The sequence below is a fragment of the Euphorbia lathyris genome, chromosome 2 (genome assembly GCF_963576675.1).
Source record: "Euphorbia lathyris chromosome 2, ddEupLath1.1, whole genome shotgun sequence".
Classification (NCBI taxonomy): Eukaryota; Viridiplantae; Streptophyta; class Magnoliopsida; order Malpighiales; family Euphorbiaceae; genus Euphorbia; species Euphorbia lathyris.
This window is the reverse complement of record NC_088911.1, coordinates 132,973,785-132,999,769: the sequence shown is the minus strand read 5'-3', so window position 1 is coordinate 132,999,769 and position 25,985 is coordinate 132,973,785. Positions and strand designations below refer to the sequence as shown.

The 25,985-nt window shown below is 39.7% G+C and overlaps 2 protein-coding genes across 2 annotated transcripts in view; both read left to right on the top strand.

Annotated features, from left to right (window-relative positions):
- Nucleotides 1-25,985, top strand: part of LOC136217504 (uncharacterized) — a gene marked incomplete at its 5' end in the record, with an annotated part of 222,921 nt that overhangs the window by 91,202 nt on the left and 105,734 nt on the right. The gene's annotated exons all lie outside the window — the stretch shown is intronic.
- On the top strand, nt 2,610-4,396 carry LOC136220236 (putative pectinesterase/pectinesterase inhibitor 28). The gene is made up of 2 exons (XM_066008023.1): nt 2,610-3,623; nt 3,708-4,396. The coding sequence occupies exons 1-2, from the start codon at nt 2,612-2,614 to the stop codon at nt 4,394-4,396; spliced, it is 1,701 nt and encodes a 566-aa protein (XP_065864095.1). The 5' UTR covers nt 2,610-2,611.

Here is a 25,985-nt window from a genome sequence, read left to right as displayed (position 1 = left end):
AAGAAACTGCGGCACTATTTTCAATCTTACAAAGTCATCATCATTTCCCGGATGGATCCAGTGAAGTATCTGTACCGAACTCCATCTCTAACAGGGAAGCTAGCCCGATGGTTGTTGCTATTGTCCGAATTCGACATCGAATATGTAACGAAAAAGGTTATTAAGGGGAGAGCCGTAGCGGAATTTCTGGCTAATCAGCCTCTAAATGCGGAAGAGGAGGAGATAAACTATGATTTCCCTGATGAACACTTGAACGCAATAGAAGTTATACCATGGAAAATGTTCTTCGATGGAGCAGTTAACTCAAATGGAGCCGGGGTAGGAGTGCTACTTATCTCACCGGAAGGAAAAAGGATCCCTATGGTGAAGAAGTTATCCTTCCCTCTCACCAATAATATGTCCGAGTACGAAGCGTGCATCTACGGGTTAGAGTCGTTGGCAGTGCTGGGAGCATCATATGTTGAAATTTGGGGCGACTCAAAACTGATTATCGAGCAGGCACAGGGAAACTGGGAAGTAAGGGAAGAAAGGTTGCGTCCATACCTAGACCAGCTAGAGGGGTTGGCGCAGAGATTCAGCGAGTGCCGCTTTTATCACATTCCTCGAGCACAGAACCAAGCAGCGGATGCTTTGGCCACTTTGGTGTCAGTATGGGATAATCCTCGGAACCTTGCCTCCAAGTCTTTGGTGCCCATTATATGGTATTTTTTAGATTTTTAATAGTTATATTCGGTATAAACATGCAGATAGAAAATAACAGAGTAACAGAGTCATTTTGTATCGCATTATGGCTGTCCTGAAAGCTAAGATATTTTGATTAGAAATCTAAAAAAAATAGACAAAATCACCAAGGGTTAACGATGATAAAGATATGGATCTTGTAATGTGTTTTTTAAAATAGTAGAATTAAACAGTATGATATGTAAAAATATGGAGACTAATAAATTATTTATCCTAAATTTTTTTTGAATAAAAGTCAGGGCGAGTGAGGTAAGGCACCGGACATCCCAGCCAGGCTGGCACCCCCGGGCCCCGGCACAGAAACCCAAAATGAATTGAATAATAAAAATGTCTTAAAAGCAAAAGAAGGATGAAAATAAATCAGGAAAACGAAACTGCGTAGAATTACAAATATCTTCCAAAATGAAGTCATGACAGAAAGCCGGAGCAGAGTGCCACCATTGAATGCGAGTGGCCAAGACACCGAATCTGGCAAACACATCAGCAGCGCGATTGCCCTCCCAGAAGATGTGGGAAACCGCAATCTCCATCATGGAGCATTGATACAAGCATTTCAGCCCGCTTTTGTGAATCTGCCAACATTATTTATCCTGAAATTAATTATGTATTTACACATCTAAAATGCTCTATATTTTTTCTTGAATCTATTAAGTAATTAATTTGTAATTAACTTTTTATTAGTTAATACATTGAACTTTTCAATTTTATGTCTATCAGACTCTTATTTATTGATTTGACACACATTAATTAAATTTGATCAGAAATAGAATAAAAATTTCATTGGTATTTTGACAAATTAGCAAATAAAAGTTTCCAAGTCTCAAAATTGTCAAATTCAGGATACTAAATGGCAAAAACTTAACAGTTTAGGTGTGATAGGTTAAGTATAATTACAAATACAGAACTTAAAAACATTAAAAATTTAAGTACGTTTACAAAATTGTCTCAAAATAGTTTAAAGGAAGTTTGTACATTATATATATATATATATATACCAAAATGCATATACTTATGTATATTAATTAAAAAAATTCTATATTTATTCCTTGAAATCTTTATTATCATTTTTATTTATTCTTTAGTATCATATTTAAACTATCGTTAAATATAAATATGAATTGTTTATAAAAAAAAATTTAAAAAATTATATTTTTTTATTCATCTCATCCACACAGTTTCTGAGAGACAAATAAGTTCGACAATACTACATTAAAATAGAAAAAAAATAGATATATTTTTGTTATTAAAATATTAAAGAATAATTTTGGTATTTTATGACCAATGTATTAGGTAAAAATATAGGGACCTCATATTTATTTACCCTATTTATAAATACTGGGATACAATTTAAATTTGTCTGTATTGTTTTTAAGGAAGTGTAAATTTACTCGTATATTTCTTTAATATTTATAGGGATAAGGTGTAAAAATACCCTTAACGCTTAAAATGGTGCAATTTTACCCCTAATACTGTGAGGCAAAAACAATTTTACCCCTAACGTTGACAAGTTGGGTCAAACGTTAACTAATGGATATTTTAGGGATATTTTAGCGTTTTTAAGTAAGATCAGTTTTACTAACATTAAAATTTAGACGGAACGATTTAACATTAAATTTTCGAACAAATTTATCGAAAAACATTTATATATATAATGGATTAAATTAAGAAAGATGGATCAAGATAATAATGGATTTTGTAATAAAGGAAAATTTAAGCTAAAACAAACAGGTTTTTCTTAAATTAAGCTTAAACCATAAACTAATTAGTAATAGCTATAATTAGTAACTCTAATTAAAAATAATTCCCTCTGATAATGGCTATAAAACCCCAAATGTTTTTCAGAAAAAGTATTCACCAGATCAATTCAACAATGGCATACGGAAACGAAGACGGTGCGGCCAAGAAGAAGAAGATCGCCGTGATCGGCATTTCTTCCTTGATTCTGGTAGCTATGGTTGTGGCCGTAACCGTCGGAGTTAAAGGTAGCGGTTCCTCTGGTGAATCAGGTTCCGCCCCCCATATTTCTACCTCCAAAAAATCAATTCAGTCCATTTGTCAACCGACCGATTATAAACAAACCTGTGAGCAGAGTCTTACAAAAGTAGCCGGAAATGCAACGTCACCGAACCAGCTAGTTATGGCTGGATTTGAAGCTGCGGTTAAAGCTCTTGAAAAGGCAATTGAAAATTCCACCACCGTGCGAGATGCTGCTAAAGATCCAATGTCGAAACAAGCTCTTGCTAATTGCAAAATATTGATGAAAACCGCCATTAAAGATCTCCGAGTTTCTATTAAACAGGTCGGAGATATTGATCTGACGAAACTCGATGAACTTCTCGATAACCTCCAAATCTGGCTTAGTGCTACAATTACTTATCAGCAGACTTGCATCAATGGCTTTGATAACACCACAGGAAAAGCCGGTGAGAAAATGAAGGGAATTTTGTTAACTTCTAGTCAGCTTTCAAGCAATGGACTTGCGATGGTCGTCGGACTTTCTTCTATTCTCGGTGATTTCAATTTATCAGTAATTACAGGCCGGAAACTTCTTTCAACCAATATGGTTACCGAGCCGATGTGGCTTTCTCCTGCTAGAAAGAGACTTCTTGCTGCTACTCCGGCGACGATTAAGCCTGATATTACTGTTGCTCAGGATGGAAGTGGCCAATTTAAAACCATTGATGAAGCTATTAAGAAGATTCCTGATTTCAGAACTGAACCTTTTGTTGTTTATGTTAAGGCTGGAGTTTACAAGGAGAAGATCACTTTTAAAAGAGCAGCGACTCATGTCATGTTAATCGGAGATGGTCCGACTAAGACTAAGATCACCGGAAATGCTAGCTTTGCTAGCGGTGTTGCCCCTATCATGACCGCCACAGTTTGTAAGTAGCTCTCGAGTTTGAGTTTTAATGTTTCATATATTTTTTCTTTTTTTATCCTAATCTATTTCCGTTTATTTGGTGCAGCCGTTAGTGGATCTCACTTCATTGCAAAGGATATCGGATTCGAAAACACAGCAGGAGCCATCGGACATCAAGCAATAGCACTCAAGGTGCAATCTGATATGTCCATCTTCTACAACTGCCATATAAATGGCTACCAAAACTCCCTTTTCGCCCACACTTACCGCCAATTCTACCGTGACACCACAATTTCTGGCACCATCGACACGGTTTTCGGGGACGCCGCCGCAGTTTTCCAAAACTGTAAGTTCGTGATCAGAAAGCCAATTGATCTTCAGAAATGCACAATCACAGCACAAGGAAGGAATGACACAAGGCAAACAACTGGTTTCATCATCCAAAACTCCACCATTACAGCTGAAAAGGACTACCTCACCGTCAAGGAGACAAATCCAGCTTTCCTAGGCCGTCCAAGGAATCCTTATTCAAGGACTATCTTTATGCACACTAATATTGAAAATGTGATCAATGCAAAAAGATGGTCTCCATGGATGGGAACATATGGAACTCAAACTTGTTTCTATGCTGAGTATGAGAACAAAGGACTTGGTGCTGATACATCAAAGAGTGTTACTTGGAAGGGTGTTAAGAAGATTACTGCTCAAGAGGCTGCCGGATTTTCTGCCGGAAAATTTATTGATGGAGATAGTTGGATTACTTCCTCTAGGGTACCTTATTCTTCCGGTATTTAAATATGAAGTTGTATTTTAGCAACATTCAAAAAATAATAATAAATGCCATGTTATCAATAATAACTATTTTATGTTAATTAATTATTATTTTTTATTTATTGAAAATACAAAATAACATTTCAATATTTTTATTTTCATTTATAGAGAAACATTTTATCATGTTAATTTCTTCTTCCCTTATATTCATGTTTAGTTTTTTTAAGTTGAATATATTTTATAAATGGTCTAATAAATAATATATTAATGATCATATTATTATATTTGTCGCTCAATTGTAATCTGCATATGAAACCGTTATCCACCTCATACATAAAAAAGAGTTAGGCTTAGAGTTTACGACTTAGAATTTACCTCAAAATATGAGCTCGCCCTCCCCGCCCCACTCTTATATTATATATTTTCTTACATTTTTTTATCCAAATTTGATATTAATTAATTAGTATATATATTTTAACTAATTAATTTTGTGTTTTCTGTATTTTTTATTGTTCATAACTATATATTAATGTTACTTTATATAAATGTTAGTTTGATTGATTGGATTTGAGAATTAATTCTTTTTGCCTAGTCCAACTCGATGAAAGCCCATATAAATATAATGTGGGCTAGATTAGATTGGTCAATATAGTTACATGTTATGTATGAATAAATCCCACTCGAGTCCGATCTGGCGCAACCAATAAACAAGTTTACTCAAGTTATACATACAACTTTAGGAGACCTAAAAAAATATATTAAATAATACTAAATTCAGAAGAGTATTTAATAACATGTATTGCACAGGTTATGTATCTAATTAGCAGGTCAATCAATATTTAAGATATAGATTAGAATCTGATTTAACTTTAACCTTAATGTGGAAATCATGTTTGTCGCTGTAGTTTTTAGCACTTCACTCTAAACCATATTAAGCAAATATAGTATTTGTTTAGGTTAATAAAACAACAATTTTTGTTCATTTTGATAGAAATAGTAGCATTTTTTAACTTTTCATGATAAGTTGTTTGTATTTATTAAATTTTACCAAATTTATTATTCTTATTTTCACAAAACACGTTTCATTTTAAACGTGATTCCTATCATTATCGAAAAAACAAGATTTTTTTTTTTTGGTAAGAAGGGAAGAAAAAAAACAAACAAACAAAAACCTAACCCGGGATCAGTCTAGGAAGACTGACCCCAATCCTATCCTCAAGAAGAGAAGGTAACAGAAAAGAAGGAGGAACGGAAAGGGTAGAAACACCTAACATCCCCCCATGCCCAGCAGCTGCCAAGCGATCCGCCACGCGGTTTTGCTCCCTATAAATATGGGAGAAGGTAAGAGAATCGAAGGCAGGACGAAGCCTCAAGATGGCTTTAATGAGATTCTGACTCTTAAGACAAACAACCTGTCTATCCGAAATCCTGTTGATAGCCTCCAAATTGTCAGACTCCACCGAAAGTCTTTTAACACCCATGCGAATGGCGAGTTTAATGCCAGACAAGATCCCCCAGAGCTCTGCAGTAAAGGAGGAGCCCGTACCTAAGTTATGGGTAAACCCAGCCAGCCAGGCGCCACCAGCATCCCGAAGAACTCCACCAGCAGCAATTCTGCCATTACTAAGGCAGGAGCCATCCGTATTCAACTTGACAACCCCTTCCCTGGGCTTCCTCCAACCAACTAACTGGACCTCTTTAACCGGGGAGGGGTGAACCAGGGGCTCTCCTTCAAAACTCTTTGTAATAACAGAGATTTTTTTCGAGAAGTAAAACCGGAGGTCAGGAATAAAGACAGTCTTCTCAGCAAATAACTCTTCATTCCTCCATTTCCACATTTGGTGACAAATAATAGCGAAGAGAATAGCCCCGTGCTCCATACTGGCCAACAAATTCCCATTAACGCCTTCAGAGAACCAGTCAATATCAGAGAACCCCATAAAGGAAGGAAGGATGTGGTGAGGAAGGACCCCTTCCCAAACCTTTCTACTATTCGGGCAATCCCTCAAAGCATGGCACAAGGTTTCCACATGGCCGCTGCATCTGCTACAGGCACCAGATACAGCCAAGTGCCTTCTGTGTCTATCTGCATTCGTGAGGAGCCTGTCTTTGACTCCCAGCCATAGGAAACTCCTAATGCGGTAGGGGACTTTGAGGGCCCAAATGGACTTCCAAATTTCCAAAGGAGGATTAGCCCTATTAGGGGTAAAAGCTTCATAGGCCGATTTGCAAGAATAAGAACCATTATTAGTCAAGGCCCAGCAGTGTCTGTCCTTATCCTCCTCCTGATTACTAATCTTCACACCTCTAATATTAAGGAGGGTCTCCAGGCTAAGAAAGGAGTCGAACTTAGACCAGATCCAGTCTCCCTCCGAGTCCACCACATCAGCAATTCTCCAGGAGAGGAGATCATTCGGCGGAGGGGCGATGCACACCTCAATCAACGGTTTGTCACCAATCCAGGTGTCATACCAGAAACTAATGGATCTCCCATTACCCACCTCCAAGCCAATCCCCGTACAGAACTCAGCAAAAACAGCACTAAGCCCCTTCCAGAGGAAGGAACAGCTGACAACCCTCTCCTTCGGGCCACCAAAGATTCTATCTTTCCTATACTTGCCGCACAGAAGACGAACCCAAAGGGAGGAGGGGGATTGCCACATTCTCCAAAGAAGCTTCATTAACAGGACTTTATTATTGTCCTTAGCTTGCCTTATACCAAGACCCCCCCTGCTCTTAGGCTGGCAGGCTTCCTTCCAAGAGACCAGGTGAATCTTCCTCCCATCCCCAGACTCTCCCCACAGAAAACGCCGATTAATTTTATCAAGGTCGTTGAGGACCGGCTCAGGGAGCTTACAGGCTTGCATGATGTGATTTGGAGCAGCGCAGTTGATAGACTGGATTAAAGTAAGGCGACCTGCAAGTGAAAGAGAATTAGCTTTCCAGCTAGCACACAAACCGTTAGATTTGTCCAAAATGTCTTTAAAAGAGGCTTTGGACACCCTGTCACTATGAAGAGGGACCCCAAGGTATTTCCCAAACGATTGAGTCAGGGGAATGCCAGACATCTCACTCAGTCTTCTACACAAGCTATTATCCATATTCTTGGAACAAAGCATACGGGATTTATGGATGTTAATCTTCTGGCCAGAAGCCTCACAAAAGCAGTCGAGGATATCCATCACAGCCTTAATTTGTTCCTCATTACCCTCCACAAAAAGCATGACATCATCAGCAAAGAGTAAATGGGTAACAGGGGGGCAATGTCTGTTGATGGAAACAGGGTGGAGAGTCCCTTTGCTCACCGCCTCTTGGATCAGGTGAGACAATCATTCCATGGCAATAACAAAAAGGAAGGGGCTCATAGGATCCCCTTGACGAATACCCCTGGATGGAGAGAACTCATCCGACATATCCCCATTGATCATAACCTGGAAAACAGGAGAGGAGATACACTTTCCAATCAAATTCCTCCAGTTCTCCGGGATACCAGCTTTGGCTAAACTATCCAGAAGAAAGCTCCAGTTCAACCTATCATAGGCTTTCTCCAGATCCAGCTTGAGAGCCACGATCCCTTTCTTGCCTTTCTTAATCTTCATAGAATGGACAACCTCCTGGGCAATAACAACGTTATCCATCAATTGTCTTCCAGGAATAAAGCTCCCTTGATTTTGGCTGATAATATCCGGAAGGATCTTCCGGATTCTATTAGCCACAATCTTAGTAATAGCTTTATACAAGACATTACAAAGACTGATGGGTCTCATCTGGAGAAAGGAAGAAGGCTTGGCAACCTTAGGAATCAAGACAAGGAGGGTTTTATTAACCAAACTGATATCGTTCGAACCACCAAAGACACCTAACACAAAGCTGTATATACCCTCTTTAACAGTGTCCCAGTGTTTATGATAGAAACTAGCGGGGATACCATCAATACCAGGAGCCTTAGTGGAACCGATGCTGGAGAAGGCCAGATCAATCTCTTTAAGCTCAATGGGATGGAAAGCATTATTAATAGCATCCTCCCCCAAACAAGGAAAGGAAATGCCAGAGTGGGCACTCTCTAGGTCCACAGCTTCCTCTCTGAACAGGTCCTTGTAGAAATCAAGGGCAAGGCGCCGAATGTCCTCCTCCTCAAAAATCCACTCACCACTGGCGTCTTTAATAGCCTCGATCCTATTTCGCTGTCTCCTAATGATCGTTGAGAGGTGGAAAAACCTGGTATTCCGGTCCCCATCTTGAATCCAAGCCTTCCTAGATTTCTGGAACCACAGAAGCTCTTCATGTCTAAGCACAGCTTCCAACTCGTTCTGAAGAGCTCTTAGGTGACCATTCAGGCTATGATCAAAACGAACCTCCAAGCAACGCTGAACACCTTCCATTCTCCTCAAGAGTTTGTTCTTCCTCCTAATAATATGACCAAAAGTATTTTTATTCCAAACAGCCACATTCCTCCTGAATTCCTCAGTAGCGAGGAGAACATCAGAGTGGGGATGCCAATTGCTTTTAACGAAATCCTTAAACTCGGGGTGAGACTCCCAAGCCACCAGATACCTAAAAGGTCTATTACCTTTCAGCCGATTTCCTTTGACCAAATTAATGAGGATAGGGCAATGGTCTGAGTGACGAAAAGGGAGATTAAGTACCTTGACCTCAGAAAACCTATAAATCGCTGCAACATTAGCGTACACCTTATCCAACCTAACAAACACACTATTCCTTTTCCAGGTAAATTTGTGGCCAGCAGCACCTAGGTCCGAAAGCCCGCACATATCCATACTTTGCTTATGATTAAGACACCGGTTCACATAATGATTACCCCCTCCTCTCTGATCACTCAAGAGGGCAATGTCATTAAAATCCCCGGCAACCAACCACGCCTCCACCATGTTAGAGCTAAAAGAATGAAGGATCTCCCACAGCCTTCTTCGGTTAGTCGAAACAGGATCAGCATAGACGAAGGTAATAAAGAAGGGTTTATTACCCGGGTAACACACCTTACTATGGATGAATTGACTGTCCATAGTAACAATATCAATATTGACTTGACCTGGCTTCCAAAAGAGCCAAATCCCCCCTGCCCGGCCAGTAGCCTCCGACCTGACGCAATTCCAATTCTTAAACTTTCTAACCACCTCATCTGCTTTGGCTCCACTAACCTTGGTCTCAAGAAGGACAAAGCAGGAAGGGTTAAACTGTTTAATGAGATCATTGACATGAATGCGGGTAGCCTTGCTCGCCGCACCTCTAACATTCCAAACGAAGAAGTCCATCAGAGGGGGAGACTACAGACGCAGGCCCAAACCCTAGATCAGGTATTTGTTTGGGGCTCCGGAGAGCCTAGAGGCGGTCCCAGAAGGACCCCTTTTATCCAAAGAATTCAAACCATGAAGGTTCTTTTTAGGTTTCCCTTTGGGATTCTTCATGTTTAACTTACTCACTCCTATAGTCTTACCAATAGGAGCATCAACAGGAGGATGTAGAGTACCCGCCTCCCTACTCAAACCCTTCCCAGCTGACAGGATAGACTGGGGAATCTCTTTGCCTTTAGCAGAAGCATTAGAGACAAAGAGAGGATTAATAGAATTACCCAGACTAGAGGCATGCTCTACCGACTCTAGACCAGGCATGCTTAAATCAATCTGCTTATCAGAAGGATCCGAGTCTTGATCTTCCTCCATAGACAAAACACCGAACCTTGACCCGGAACCCGAAGCTGAGTCCACTCCAGTCTCAATCCCCTTCTTAATATCCGGGGGTCTGACCTTGATCTCAGGAGCAATCTGGAGAGTAGTCATCTTCGTACTGATATCTGGTGAATGATTAGCATTAACATTAGCCCGTGGCTTCCTTCTCACTGGCCTCTTGGCAAGCATCCATGGGCCAAAGCTCCTTACTTCCCCTTGACTCTTCTCAGCTTCGCCTATGATAGGTTGCACCAACTCCTCCACGTCCTTCCTCCTCTTAGGACAACCCTCAAGGGTATGGCCAAACATACCACATTCATAGCAGATGTTGTGTATACCTTCATATTCAATATGATAGACCTTGTTTTGAGTACAGAACTGAGAAAGAAGAGGCTTAGCGAGATCAATATCGATACAGACCCTGGCAAACTTGCCTCTCACTGCCCCAATGGTAGTCTTATCAACATGGTGGACTTTCCCAACAAGGCTACCAATCTTGTTCAGGAACCTATCACTGTAGTATTCAAGAGGTAGGCCCGGGAACCTAACCCAAGTAAGGATCCTGTTAACAGAGCAATCATGGGGATCAAAATTTGGGACCCAAGGTCTCAGAGCCAACACATGATTGGAGATAATATACGGACCACCATTCACAACAGCATTGAAATCCTCAGCCCTTGTGAATTTAATGACATAATAGTCATTTTCAAGGTCTGTGATAGTAACCTTTCCTTTCTTTGCCCATTGAGCCTGGATCCTCTGGGCAAAATAATTGAAACTGATCCTTTTCCCCAACACAGTGACGATTAACGACAATTTCCACTTCGATCTCATGACCCGCTTGTCATCTGAGGACAGCCGGATCCTAGGACACAGCGGGTTATCAGGCTCTCCATCCTCAGAATCGGAATCAGAGAGAAAATCCCCGGAATCATTCTCAAAAGCATCCACCTCCATCATGGGATCCTCCTTTGACACCCCTAGCAACTTATCCCTCCAGGAGGGGCCTCCCAAATCCACGGAAACTTCCGCTTGAGCGGCTTGCGTAGTCTGTGCGGCTTGCGCGGCTTACGCGGCCAGCACGGCCTGCGTGGCCAACGAAAGTCGCACGACATGCTCATCCTGCTGGGGAGAGACGGCCGGTACTCCCTGTGGCCCAAGCACCGGAAGCGGCCCTCTAACTCCGGAATCATACGCGCGTCCCTCCGCGAAAAACGAGTCCAAGGCCGCGGCCGCGGCACCAACACCTTCCAGCCCCCGATCGGCCGCCGCATCCCTAGAAGCCCCCAACGGCACCGACGCACCCCTAGCACCCCCCGTCGAAACCGCCGAATCTGCCTCCCCACCATCCACCCACTCCGATCTACTCCTATCCCTCGACCGATCCCTCCGAATCCCGCTGCTCCGCCTCCTCCCCTGAGGAGATCCCTCGGATCTCCCATCATCCGCCGCCGCCCACGCCTCATCGATCTCGGAGACATTGCCCCGCCCGCGCCCCGCCACCACCAGATCCGACACAGGCCAGCCGCCTGCCTTCACCGACCCATCCCCCTTAACCTTCACGATCGCCTTGGTCATCGCCGAGAGAGAGAGAGAGAGATTTACTTTTCTTAAATTCTACTATTAGTTATAGTTAATTTAGTTATAACTAATTGAGAGAGAGAGAGAGAGAGAAAAATTGAGTTATAAAATTGATCCTGTGTTTTAGAGAGAGAAGAGAGATCTGAAAGAGAGGAGATAGATCTAAAAGAGAGAAATAGATCTGAGAGAGAGAAGATAGATCTCAAAATTCTCCATCTTCATAAAAATTCTTCACCATGACAACAGATCTGAGAGAGAGAAGCCAGATCTGAAAAAGAGAAGATAGATCTAAAAGAGAGAGAAAGATCTAAAAGAGAAGAGATAGATCTCAAAACTCTCAATCTTCATAAAAATTCTTCACCATGACAACAGATCTGAGAGAGAGAAGACAGATCTGAAAAAAAGAAGATAGATCTAAAAGAGAGGGAAAGATATAAAAGAGAAGAGATAGATCTCAAAACTCTCAATCTTCTGAAAAAACAAGATTTTGCTTCATTCAATAAATTATTTTTTTAATTTTTATTTAGTTATTTAGGTTATTTTATCAATCTGTATATCATAAAGGGTGTACTGGGAGCAAGTCTTCCCCTACCAATTTATTTGGCAAGAGGCCGCTCCTAAGACTCGAACCCGTGACCTCTTGGTCACACGACAACAACGTTTATCGTTGCGCCAAGGCTCATCAATCTCTATATCATATTTTTTATAATTTATTTATTGATTAATTTAAAATATACCCATATTAGTGATTTTACATACTAACATTAATAATTCATCACAATTTTATCAGACATTAATAAATAATCAGATAATAGCAAACTATTAACATCAAACTATTAACTGCAACATCAAAAGGCCATTGAGGCGAATCATATTCCTCAAAGATAGGAAGATAACACAAAAAAGCCTTTAAGGCTAAAAGTCTTCCTTTGAGATAGGAAGACAAAAACAAAGGATACAACTGGCCACCTATCCTAAAAAAACAGATTCTGTACTAGCAAACACATGGAAAAAACAAACAGATTCTAAAACATAAAATGCGAATAAAGAGCAGATTCTAATTAAAACAAGAAAAAATAGAGATATATATAAAAGTGAATTCTATCATTATAAATAAAACTAAGGAAACACTATTCTTTAGACAAAAATGTTTACATTTAAAGGTCTCAAGAAGTGGATGAGTCTTCCTTGCCTTTGTCCACTTCAACTTGAAAAGACGTGGAATTTTGCGCATCCTAGGCATCCGCAGCTGCTGGATCAATGATTATGAAATCTTCAGCATTATTAGCGGGAAGCTCTGAAGTCTCGCCCTCCACATTCGACGAAGCTTTTCGACCTTCCGCCGCTAGGATTTCTTCATATATGACTTTAGAAGCATTCTCCAAGGTATCATAATGAAGAGCTTCTTCAATGGAAGGGACTTTGAATTCTGGATCCTCAAAGTCTAGCTCCGGATAGTCTCTCTTTACGATAGCATAGATCCATTCGCCGTAGTAGTATTGATGAGTGTCCGGTAGAGCTCTAAATATATATTATGATAAGGACGTTACGACTATGGATGTGATCTTCCTAAATGCTCTATCTCTACTAGACGCTACTACTTAGGGGCAAGTGTATCCCGTCGTATCAAGTAATAATCCGGTTAAGACCGGGTATCGAATCCACGGGATTTATAACCACAAGTATTAAACGACTCGGTTTTATACGTTATCTAAGCGGTGAATACTTTGGGTTGGTTTGGGAAACAACTACAAGCTACTCCTAACTACGGGTGAGACAGATTTATATAACGGAAACTCTACGAAGTGATATGGATGGCGATAAGTTATAAGTATGATAAACAATGACTCCGAATGTATACGGTTGATGATTTACTCTTGCAATGACGACTACGTGTAGGTCGACCGACCCGTGAAGTACTTAGACTACGTGGTTCCTAGTCAAGGTGTGTCTAATGCTGGGGATTAGAAACTAGGACCCGTAAGTTCCGTGGCTTGTCAATTCCTACGGTTTCCAGTGCGTCACTTCCGGTAAGGCAACACCTATGTGAATCCCTAAAGATAGCTCAAATGGTGTCGGAAATCGCGCTCCCCTACACAATAATCAATTACAAATATCAAAACAAGTAGCAAACATCAACACGTATAGAGAAACAGAAATTGTAAATCATATATTATAAATATGGAAAGCGTAAATACGGAATACAACCAAGCCTAGTACATAGGAAGATTACAAGCTAATTAGCAAGTGAAAAGGGAAGAATCAGCCCTCGGAACTAGCTAACCGGACTCAAAGTCGTCTCTTAGGACTTGGAGGTGGAACTCTCGAGCTTGGTGAACGAGGATGGAACGGAACCTTTACGTAGTAACGGAATACACGATCAAGCTCTCAAGGTGATAGAGTTTTGCTATGTAAAATCTGAATACCTAAATGAGTGCTAATCACTCTTATTTATACACATCAAGATAGGGGTAGAATTGTAAATTTACAAGATACAAGCATGGAGATACATTATTTCTGCAGTTGCACCATGATACGCCACGCGTAGGGTTGAGGACGCCCCACGTATTGACCCATTCCGTTAATAATCTCCTGCATGTGGACCAAATTCAGATCTTGTTGTCTCAACCACGCCCCGCGTAAACTGGGATACGCCCCGCGTGATTGAGCTCCTGAGATTTAATAGCTTGAATTATGCGTTGTACACCACGCGTAGCCTGGAGAATGCCTCGCGTATGTGAGTCCCTGGATCTTTAGATTGAAGATTTTCCATATACGCCCCACGTGTAAGGTGGGATGCCCTGCGTAGGACCTATTGACTTGGAAGGCCATGCAGTCTGACCTTCATGATTGAGATTATTATTGCTTATACGCCCCGCATGGTGGTTCATACACCTCGCGTATCAGTGGGTAAGTCCCACGTGGTGCCTGTGGACTGAGCAGTCAGTTCTGACTAGATATCACACGCCCCGCGTGGAGGTTTATACGCCCCGCGTATGTCGGTGCGATTTTTGCTCCTTACTCGTACCTGAAATACAATTCTCGAGAGCCGAGTTAGCTTGACGTTTTATTTTCTAAATTTAATAAAAAATAGAGACAATTAACCGAAAGTACGGATTTTATTTTTATTTTGTTATTTTATTAAAAACTCCTTATTTTGGTAATTAAACTTATTTATTTAGTTCTAAATTAAACCGTAAACCACGCTAAAAGATAGGGACGAAATGCCCCTATCAAGTATGCGTGAAGACCACACGCCCTTTTCAGGTTGATTTTATCTTGCTTACGCCCTTTCTCAGCCGCTTCTAGGGACTAGCTCACCCTTAACCTTCTCAGAATTAGCATTTTGTTGTGCCAGCTTAGCCTCGAGGTTGTGGATCTTTCCCTCGAAGGAATCCAATATTGCTCGAGCAACATTGTTAGTTGCTTTCTGATTTGCCTTCTTTGATTCGAGCTCCTTAAAATGAGTCTCATGAGCTACACCTTCAACCAGACCAACCTCTACGAACTGGAGATGGTTGAAAAGCTGAAAAAGAAAAGAGTTGGAAAAAATGAAAATCTAAAGGGAAAGATTCATAAGATACGCACCGCCATAGCTTTTCTCTTGGCTTACTTTAGATGGCTTGAGGGCGGATATTTCCGCCGATTCACATGAACGGTTGGCATCTGGCACTGACGAATCACCTCATCCACATCATTGAGCTGGATGTAAGATTCCAATGTCAATGACTGTGCATATTTAGCACACCAGTATTCGCCAAGATTTGGCTTCTCTAGCTACAAAGACATGGAAAATGTAAGCATAAAAAATAAAGTCTAAAATCGAGAGGAATGATAAGAAGTGGGTGCCAAAATAGACACCTTTGAATGGGTGGAAACCAATCCCTCCACTAGAGAAGAGCTGCCTGTGCTCTTGGACGGAGAAGGGCATAAAGGCACCTTCTTGCCAATGGATAAAGCCCCAAATTTGAGCTTCTTGGCAGAAGGTACAACCTCGACCTCAGCTGCTAAGTGCTTGCCCTCCTTCTTATTCGAAGCCGTCATAGCCTTCTCTAGAGCCGTGTGGGCTTTTCTTTGTTTTCTATGCTCTACAATCAGAGAATTCACGTCCGTGTCAAAGGACGAAAAGCATTAGAAACGTAAAAGGAGAAAACAAACATACCTTCACTAAAGTCTTTATAAGAACGGTAATAAAGAACGCCATCACGGATCTCCACTAGAGGGACACCCACCTTCTTGAACTCCAAAACTTGATCGTATATCCAAAAATTGTCCTTGATAGACCTCATCAAATTCACATTGCTTTCCACCTCGGGGTTCAAATAAAACTTTCTATTTGCCTGTTCCTTAGGGTTATAGTTCCATGACCTGGGAAACCCTAAGGAAACGCCATCTGCCTCCTTGATGAAAAAGTACTTGCTCCCCTAGTTATGGATGTTTGACATCTTACAGTCAAAATGGGAATAACCCTGCAGCTGTTGGAAGGTAAGGTGATCTTCCACCTCATACTTGGTTAGCATATACAGGGAATGGAAGACCCGTGGACTCAAAACTATTCCTAGATTCATCGCAAGGTACGAATCACATATGATATCTAGCCACCCGTTAGGATGAAGCTGGCAAATAGGGATTCCAAAGAAATCTCAAATTTTGCCTACCACTTCGGGGACAGGGTATTAAAATCCCCTTTCTATGTGGCTTATATACACCGTGAAGCACCTCATTGGGGTTGAGCAGGATGGTGATAAGGCCCTGGGACTACACACTCAGCCGCCTGCAGCCAAGGATACAAACTCTTCAGGGCGACAATCACCTCAAAGTCAATTTTTGACTAGGTAATTTCCATTTTAGGAGCCTTTGCTCCCTTCTTCTTCTTTTTAGGGGCCGAAGAACTGGCTTCTTCCCCCTCCCTGGAAAGGGGATTATGTGCCTCCATCGTCACGACCGGAGTTGTCACCGGAGGAGGCTGATGAATGTTCTGAGATACCCTTTGGGGCTTCTCAAAACCCAAAGTCCTCTCAGATGACTCAATAGAAGAATCTAGACTCATATTCAAAACAAACGAAGTACATGAAGTTGTCAATAGGAAATGGGCATTTACATGAAAAGAGAAAATCGAAGATGAAGGTCTGAGAGCGAAAAGAAGGAATTCTAGGAGTAAGAAGTAAGGAAGAATACGAAGTGAGAATTCTATAAAGGGAAAATCCACCCTTATAAAAGAAAGGGCGTTGGTCCCTAGGGAAATGGGTACATATGTGCCACATGTCTTCCTCTAAATGGAAAACAAAAATGTGCCCACACAGCGCAATCAAAGCGCAAGCACGCCATGAAGGTGAAAAGCCGTAAATGACCTGAATGTCATTTTGGGGGCTTCTGATAAGATCCGCATCCCTAGGGAAAACTAGTAAAACCCCACATATAAAAGGACATGTTCGCATAAAACACGGCCACGTGGTAAAAACCTCGGATATGAAAATAAGGCATACGCCAAGTGAGAACTAGACTCGCTAAAAGAGGATAGATACACCAATTAAGGTTGATACGCCACCATTACCACTAAGCCATTTTTAGGAACCTCCATAATCAGTACCATTAAATGGTTCATTAATGACATTAACGGACAAACCTGAAGAATGTGCAATAAATACATTAAAGAGCACTAAATACTAGATTTTGCATGTACTACAAATATGGTTAGAGAATCAAGTATAAAAACACCAGTCCCAAGGAGTATTAGGTATGCATTCTTAATCTTTATTATAGTGCTTTTGAGTTTATTCTTGGAATTATTACTGACTTTGGCATCAGAGTTTTCCCCACCGAACCCAATGAAACCTCCCATTGGAAGGAAAATTAAGCAGAAGCGAGAGCATATATACAGAATGATTGGGGTACTGATTCGGTTAGAAGCCAAATGAAACATGAATCTGATGCATTAGGAGAGCTACTTTTATAGGATGAAGTTATCTAGCAGCAACATTCTCGAGTTTAATGGCTATTGGGGGTGATGTGAATACGACCTTCTTTCATTCGAAGGTGTCTACTTTAAGGAAGACAAATTCACTTTTAAACTGCAAGATCAAAATGGAAATTGGTTCCCTAGGGATGATAAAATAGCAGTGCTAATGTGGAATTATTATTCCACTCTTTTTGCTAATCTAATCCTTCTAATGTTGATGCTATATTTCAAAAGATGATGAGCAGGGTAGAGATGGATGGGAATGCAGCGCTAGTAGTCCCATATCATCGGAGTAAGGTGAAGGCAACAATTAAGGAATTCCGAATAAAGCTTTTGGACCTGATAGGATGACATGGTTTTTTTATCAGGCAAACTAGGACTTGGTTGGGGACGAGGTGATTGATTTTGTTTTGAAATTCCTTGATATAGATGAATTACAAAAAAAAAAAATATTCATCTTCATATTACTCTTTTCCAAAAGGTAAAACAACCCACTTTAGTGAACGATTCAAGATTGATTAGTCTTTACATATAAGGTGATATAAAAGGTCCTTGCTAATAAACTAACATTTGTGCTGTGTGATGTTATTTACCACACACATATTGTATTTGTCCCTAGTAGATTGATCATAAATTGTGCTTTATTAGCTTTTGAGGTTTCTCATTCAATGAAGACGCGGTTGAAGGGAAGAGTTGGTCAGTTTTGTCTAAAGCTGGATATGAGTAAAACATGTGATATAGTGGAATGGAAGTTCCTAGATAGAGTTATGAAGTAGTTGGACTTCTCAGATCATTTCTGTTTTTTGATAATGCAGTGTATCTCGACTGTCTCTTTCTCCTTTTTAGTGAATGGTCAATCGAGAGGTCGTCTTGTTCCGGGGAGAGGATTGAGGTAGGGGGCCCCATTTCTTCCTATCTTAGGTAAATATGTAAACCACTACATTACCATTTTCCAGTTCACATCTATACGGGCGCCTTTTTCACAATTTCTCAATTTGAAACGTGTAAATTCGAAACGTAATAAGGATAACTTCTTTAGTTGTTATTAAAATTTGAGTCCATTCAGATTCGAGTCGTAAAAAGTTCTGTGAGCTAAAATAAACTTGGGCTAACCATTTTAGATGTTGGCCTAAAACCAGTTTAGCGTCTAAAGAAAATCTCATTGTGATAAATAATAATGCAGGAAAGCATTATATAAAATGTACATTTTAAATAAATATACTGGTTTTTTTACACAAAATGTACATTTTCATTATATAAAATTTAGGGTAATGATTTATGAGTTCTCTGATTTTTACCTAACTCATTGTTTAACCTTCATATTTTAAAAAGCATATTATAAGGTCTCTATCTTTTATCGTTGATAATCTTTTGGTCCTTCTATCTATATATTTTAGATTTTTAACCATTATATTCACTATAAACATGTAGATTGAAAATAAAAGAGTAACAATGTCATTTTGCTTCGCACTATATAGTTGTCCTGAAAGCTAAGATATGTTTGTTTAAAATCTAAAAACATAGACAAAATCATTAAAGGGTTGACGGTGATAAAAAAAATATGGACCTAATAATTTGTTTTTCAATATAGTAGGATTAAACAGTGTGTGATGCAAAAATATGGAGACTAATATCCTATTTATTGATTTGACGCACATTAAATTTATCAGATATGCAACATAAATTTCATTGGCATTTTGATAAATTAGCAAATAAATGTTTTATGGTCTCAAAGTTTACAATTTCAGGGTATTAAATGGAAAAAAAAACATACACTCAAATTGAGTGTGATAAGTTAAGTATAATTAGCTTCAAAATATATAAAAAAAGTATACAATTATGCATCAAAACTTTTTTCTTTTACTATTTCTATATTTGGCATTAAAATCATTCAACATATTTTTATATATTTTATTGTATATTTATAAAGGTAAATAATTATAAAATTTTCTATATTTTACTAAATCAATTATGTTATTATAAAGTCCTTAAATTGTATCTTAATGAACTATTTAATATCTTTATTTATTTTTTATATATGGAAATATACAATTGTCTCTAGTTATATAAATAAGAAAACTTATATTGTAGTTTTCAAATTTAATCAAAATAGTTCAATGGAAGTTTAATTCCTATATTTATTCCTTTTACTTTTTGTTATAATTTTTATTTATTCGTTAGTATTTTTGTCCCCCAGAAGGTGTGGCTCTAGCAAGTGCACTAGATATAAGTAATAAAGTGATAGTAAATTATCGTCTCCACAGGGATAGAACAAGCAAAAGTCACTGATATTTAAATAGAACAATCAGATTCTTAGAATGAGAGTTGGGTGACTTAAAATTGGAGTTTGAGTAATTAAAATTAAACGCAAGAAATATTATACACAAATCAGAGTTAATAACAAACATGCAAAGTAATTATAAGGTGGATCAGGATAATAGAGGATAGGCAGGAAGCACAACCAGGCGGCTAGCGAACAAGTAGATTTCTCCCCAATGAACAATATCATGCACATAGATCCAAGCTAGCTTCCACTAATCTCACTAAGGTCAGGTCTCCCGTGTTCCAGAGATTCTTCTAAGAGTATGCAAACTAGTGTAAAACGTAGGCTCACAAAGACTCTTATGCATTAAGAACACGAAAGCATTTTAACGGTGAAGCTAAAAACCCTTGGCACATTAGTTAATCATATCTCCATCCTTAAGTAATGCGTGTTAGATGGTATTTTTCGTTGTCTAACCCGAGTCTCCTCCGCAATTATTCGACGTATAGGCTAGCTAGACCTATAATGAATTAAGCAACCAACCTAACAATCATCTTAAGATATTCTTGCATATAATAGGGAAGAAAAACCACTTACATCCACCAAACTAAGGATGGCTTCAGCTCGTAGGGTGACTACTCACTCTTTATCACCATGCAATACAAGAAGAAAGGAAGCTTAAGTTTGGTCTATATTAGACCTTCTCTTATTGATGATTCTAAAATTGGAGTTCTGATCTCCTTTGATACAACACCCCAAATTGGGTTTAAATAAACAAGAAAAATAATAAAATACTAAAGTAAAGACAACTATATAGAAATCAGCAGCTAAGAACAGTCTGCCGAAACAGACAGAACAGTCTGGGATAACAGACAGACGTTCTACAGCAAAAGATAAAATAGCATGTAGTAAACAGCACAAGCAGACAAGTCTGCCTATAAAAAGGACAATGTTCTCTTTTCAATAATCCATTCGAGATGCATGCAAGGACTTTTTGACTTAGAAACTTGTTGTATCAGCATTGGGACTTCTCATTCCTCCTTCCCAAGCCTGCTGCACATGATCTCTCTTTCTCTCTCCTGATTTGACTGTTCTTGACTCTTTTCGAACAAGCAAAAGCATTAGAGAACAACCTACACAAATAAGGCAATTTATAAGACTTTAGGGGCAATACTTGGTTTATTTCTAATTTGAGTCTACATCCCATAAATATATAGGTATAAATTGCACTGATCAAACACCCCCAAAATGGGCTTTGCATGTCCTCAATCAAACACTAAGACATAACAAAAAGACACCAAAGGTAAACTAGAAACACTAATGTGAAAGTAGACACAATTTTAGAGAACCGGAAAAAGTAAATGCAAGGATCCTAAAAACGTTGAGATACTTTCAGTCTCAAGAAAAAGATAAGTAACCAAGCAATTTCAACTTCAACCATTCAATCAAAAGTTCTTGTTTTTCAACCGAAGTTGTAAAGCATGTAATGAGCCTCAACTTTAAATAGCTTAATTAAAACAACTTGAAATTAGAATGCCTTACTGGAGTAAACATGCAAGTCTCTCAAAGCATTTAGGTTTAATGTGTTTTTCTTTTCACTCAACAGATACTTCATTTGAAATTAAGAACCATAAGCTTACAAATTGGCCAAAACTCTACTGCTTTGAATTGAAAATAAGCACAATCAAATGGTCCTTAAAAGGGTTGAATCGGGGCTTAGGTGAATGGGTAGGAAAGGGATAATATTAAGCTAAAAAAGACTACCAAGCTAAAGATAATTGAGTAAAGTTGTAAGTTGAAGAGTAGTTAGTGCAAGTAGACAATGAAGAAATAGGAATATTGCTTACTTTTGGAAAAGCACAAAGAACAGTCATCTAGACTTAGCTTTTCTTTTCTTTTTTTTTTCTTTTTTTTCTTTTTTTTTTCTTTTTTTTCTAATAAAGCACTGTTAAAAATTATACACATTCTAAAAAAATTTCAACTTTAGCTCAAGACAATTAATTAGCAAGCCTTGTAGACTTCAAGGGACATTTTTGGAAACTAAGAGTGAAAGGCTAAGGAATAGTTTGGGGGTTAAACAAAGAAAGACTTGGATCAAGTTGGTGTTGGTCCCGTATAACGTGACAAGGTTAGTTCCAAGGGGGGGGGATAGGAACTATTTAAAATTTTGTCCGTTAAGGCTGACTTCTTTTCTTTTGTGAAAAGATTTACACAGCGGCGCTAAGTAGTTTTAAGACACAAGCTTAGTCAACTGGTGACTAAGTCTGCTTCTTTCCTTGAGTCAGGAGATAGCACTTAAGTCTATTCCTGAACTCAGCTTCTTAGTGCACTCAACTCAGCGTGAGTTCGTTACTTAGTCAGTTTTATAGCAAGCAATATATAAAGGAGTTTAAAGGTTAGAAATATGTTACTCAGCAGACATATCCTGGTTCGACCTCTCCGCCTACGTCCAGTCCCCGGAACTCGTTCCGAGCTTTTTGAATCCTCTATTGAGCTCTTTAAAGGTAGAGCACGAAACCTTTTACAACAGAAGCTGATTATACAAGAGTACCTTCCTCTATTCCTCTACTCACTTCTATAACTACCGCTGAGTACTATAACCCAGTACTCAGCTTCTCCTTTCTATTCTTCTAGAAATGATAAGTGTTTGTCCTAACCAACAATTGCTAAGACACCTTAGATGAATAAAATCACTCTAGACTTTTACACAATGATTGGAATTGATGTAAGATTTGCTTTACTTTTCTCATAGAACTTCAAGTATGAATTTGGTCAGCGTTTCGACTTGATTGAAGATCTGCATCGAATGAAGCATTTGAGAGGCCTATTTATAGTGACACTTCAAGCACCGGTGATTTCGAATTTCGAAATAACCGTTGGAGTCAAACGGCTTCCTATCGCTTTCACTCAGTACGTGCTCAGCGTCTTCGACCAATCATATTCTTGTATCTTCTGTCTTCGCCAGTGCTCAGCAGCTTTTCGTCAGATGAAACAGAATGTTCCCACATTTATGGCAAAGTCTCCTAGACAGCTTCCTGCGCCTTCTGAGCTTTACCCAAAGTAGAAATACTTTGTCTCCAAGTTTATTCTGTTCTGCCGCTGACCTGACTACCTTGTCGCTCAACTCATTAGCTTCGTCTTGAAGCTATTTGGTCGAAGGCTTCTCGATCCTTCTTGTTGCTGGGCTAACGCCTTACTCAGTACGACGGCGTTTTGAGTCTTCTTGGGCCGTGAGGCTTTGATCTATTGACTTGGGCTTGACTTCCTCTTTTGGGCCTTTGGGCCATTTATCTTAATGTCTTATAAATCAAATAACTCAACATTGAACAAACACATTAGTATGAATAAATCAAAGCATTTAAATTTAATGTGTTGGAATATTTTTATCATTCACATAAATAATTTTGTCAAATCAAAATCATGTGGAAAGGTGTTTCAACAAACTCCCCCATTTTGATGTTGGAAAAAATATTCAATAAGGAACTCAGTGTTGAGCTCCCCCATGATGATTGACCTATTCTTAACTTCTTAAGATTCTCCCCCGTAAGGGTTGAGCCGCTGACTTAGTTTTACTTTAAACATTTTAAGGTTTAATCAAGTAAGTCTAAAGTCAGTGTTCAGAGTTAGGTCAGTTCTTGGACTAGGCTTATTTCACTCAGTTTCGATACAAAGTTAAGCGGAAGATTAAGTTCGAATATTGGAGTTAGCTGAGTGAGTTAATTGAGGCTGAGTAATTTTACTCAGTGGCCAAGTATATGATTAATTCAATGTTTGTGAATCCTTAGATCCTTTGTTCAATTAAGACATTTTGAGACAAGTTGTGAATTTAGATCAACACAGCAGATATGCATTAAAGCGAAGAAAATTAAATAACAAGGTTGATTTAGTGAAGATACGTTTATATTGATATTTAGCACACAACACAACATAAGCAAGTAAGCAAGATCACACAAAAAAATCTATCGCCTAATATTGAAGGAGACTTGGTTAGGCTTGGTCTTGTTTTGTTGCTGAGGTTGAGTGCTAGGAGGCTTTGGTTGAGTGCTAGGGGGGACAACTGACAAAGTGGAAGTGGAACCAGGATGTTGGTTCTTTTGCTGAGTTCCAGCTGGATGTTTATCTTTGCTTTTCTCCCCCTTTTTGCCAGCATCAACGGGCTGAGGGACAGCTTCATAAAACTTCCCCTACTCAACAGCACGAGTCGGTAGGGCGAAATACTGCTGGATTTGAGCCGTACTGTGCTTGAGCCCGTCAAAGACCTTGATCCCACTATTCATGTTGGACGCCGGAATGTCCATATGAGAACTGATGACGCTGAGTATAAACTGAAGGGACTTACCCATCCAGCTCATGGTGTCCGTCATCATGGCGTAAGACTGATGGTACATTTTGAGTAGGCCAGCGTCATAATGGTGTCATTGGTTAGACTGATGTGTGACATGATCATAGGTGGCCTTGGCAAGTTGAAAAATTTCAAATGTCTTGGCCTGTTCAGTTTGCATCTCTTCTCTTGATAAATTCAGCATGCGAAGTGATTCAGCAATTTGCTCGATTGTGCATTGAGAGGTAGAGCCAACTAATTCTCGAGTTGTGGTCAACTCAGTTTGGACTTGAGTAAGTTGAGCTGATGTAGCCACATCAGAGTTGGCGGCAATTAAGGCGTTGAGTTTCCCTTCAATTGTGTCCATATGGTGCACCATGTGCAAGTGAAGGTTTGCCATTTTGGTAGCGAACTCTTGCTTTGGCTGTTGAGCTACCATTTCGGTCAGCACACATAAGAGCTCTTTGAGGCCTTTTAGTTCAGTGAGGAGTTGAGTGAGGGTGCTCAATTGTGTAGGCTCCGCTGAACTGTGCTCAGTTTCAGTTCCATGAGTGCTTTGTATTTCTGCGATGAGTTCTTGGGCAGCTTGTAAGATTCGTTTCCCAGATTGGGAAGAAGTCAAGAACTGCATAGGATCAGTTGGAGAAGGTTCAGGAACTGAGTTTTGGTTAGCGACAGGTGGTTGTTCATCTGAATGCACACCAGAAGTAGAGTTGTCCTTTGGATCAGGTGAAGTTTGAGCAACTTGAGTTGCAGATGGAGTGTTGTGGTCAACTGCAGGAATTGAGACATTTTCTGACTGTTCCAGAAGAGAGGTGAGTGGTGCCGTAGCATTGTCTACATGCTCAGTGTCAGTCGAGAGCTGAACATTGACTTGAGGAGGAGTCAGCTCGAGATTGTCCTGAGCAGGAGATTTCTCCAGTGTATGTTCCTTCTCTTGAACAGCGGGTTCATCGATCACTTGCTTTGAGGAGCTAGTAGCAGCGGTGTCGGCAGACTTGGCATGTTCCTGGCCACAAGGAATAGAGGCTTCTTTTTCCTTGACTGGTGAGGGCTTGGAAATAGGCTTAGAGAAGAAGTTGAAGTCCAAGTCAGTCAGATTTACAATAGGCTCATGGAGAGGTGAGTCATCCAGTATGTCAAAAACTGGAGGTTTGAATGCCTTCTTCTTGTACCGTTTGTCACTGCCATCTTTAGAGGGGTTTGAGGATGGAAGTAGATCAGATGACTCAAACTGAGCTTGCTCAGTTTTTGTAGTAGTGGTGTCAACAATTGACTTATCTCTTGGCTCAGTGATTGAATTCTTCATCTGCTCAGCGGAGACAGATTGTTTTTGTTGAGTGTTTGAAGGTGGAGTTCTTTCAGCAGATTCCTGAGTTCGCAGAAAGAAGGAATCTTTTGGCACGGATACATCCAGAGGAATTGCATCCAACGGTGTAACTTCAGAAACCCTCTTCCTCTTTAGGGGTGACTCAGTGTTTTCTTGTTCATCCTCAGCTTCTTGAACAATGGCAAGTCGTTTTTGGGCAGCTTTGGTAGGTTGAGGTTTCTTTTTGATTGACTCAGCGGGAGATGGGTTAGCCATAATAACTTTTAGGCGTTTGACATTTTGGAGTGTGGGTGCTGCCTTTCTCTTCTTGCCTTTACCGGTCGGCTCAGCTTCCTCTTTAGCTTCAGTCACCGCATCCTTTCCTTTCTTTAATTTAAAAGGAAGACTGTGTGCAAGTTTAGTGAGGTCCTCAATGGTGATTTCCGTCCCTAATATGCTTTCCTCATTCTTAAAGCTGATTCTGTAATCCCTA

Excerpts from the sequence above, each read along its gene's own strand:
- LOC136220236 (XM_066008023.1), top strand. The coding sequence starts at position 2,612 with ATGGCATACGGAAACGAAGACGGTGCGGCCAAGAAGAAGAAGATCGCC. Across the intron at positions 3,624-3,707 it reads TATCATGACCGCCACAGTTT|CCGTTAGTGGATCTCACTTC; the intron begins GTAAGTAGCTCT and ends TATTTGGTGCAG.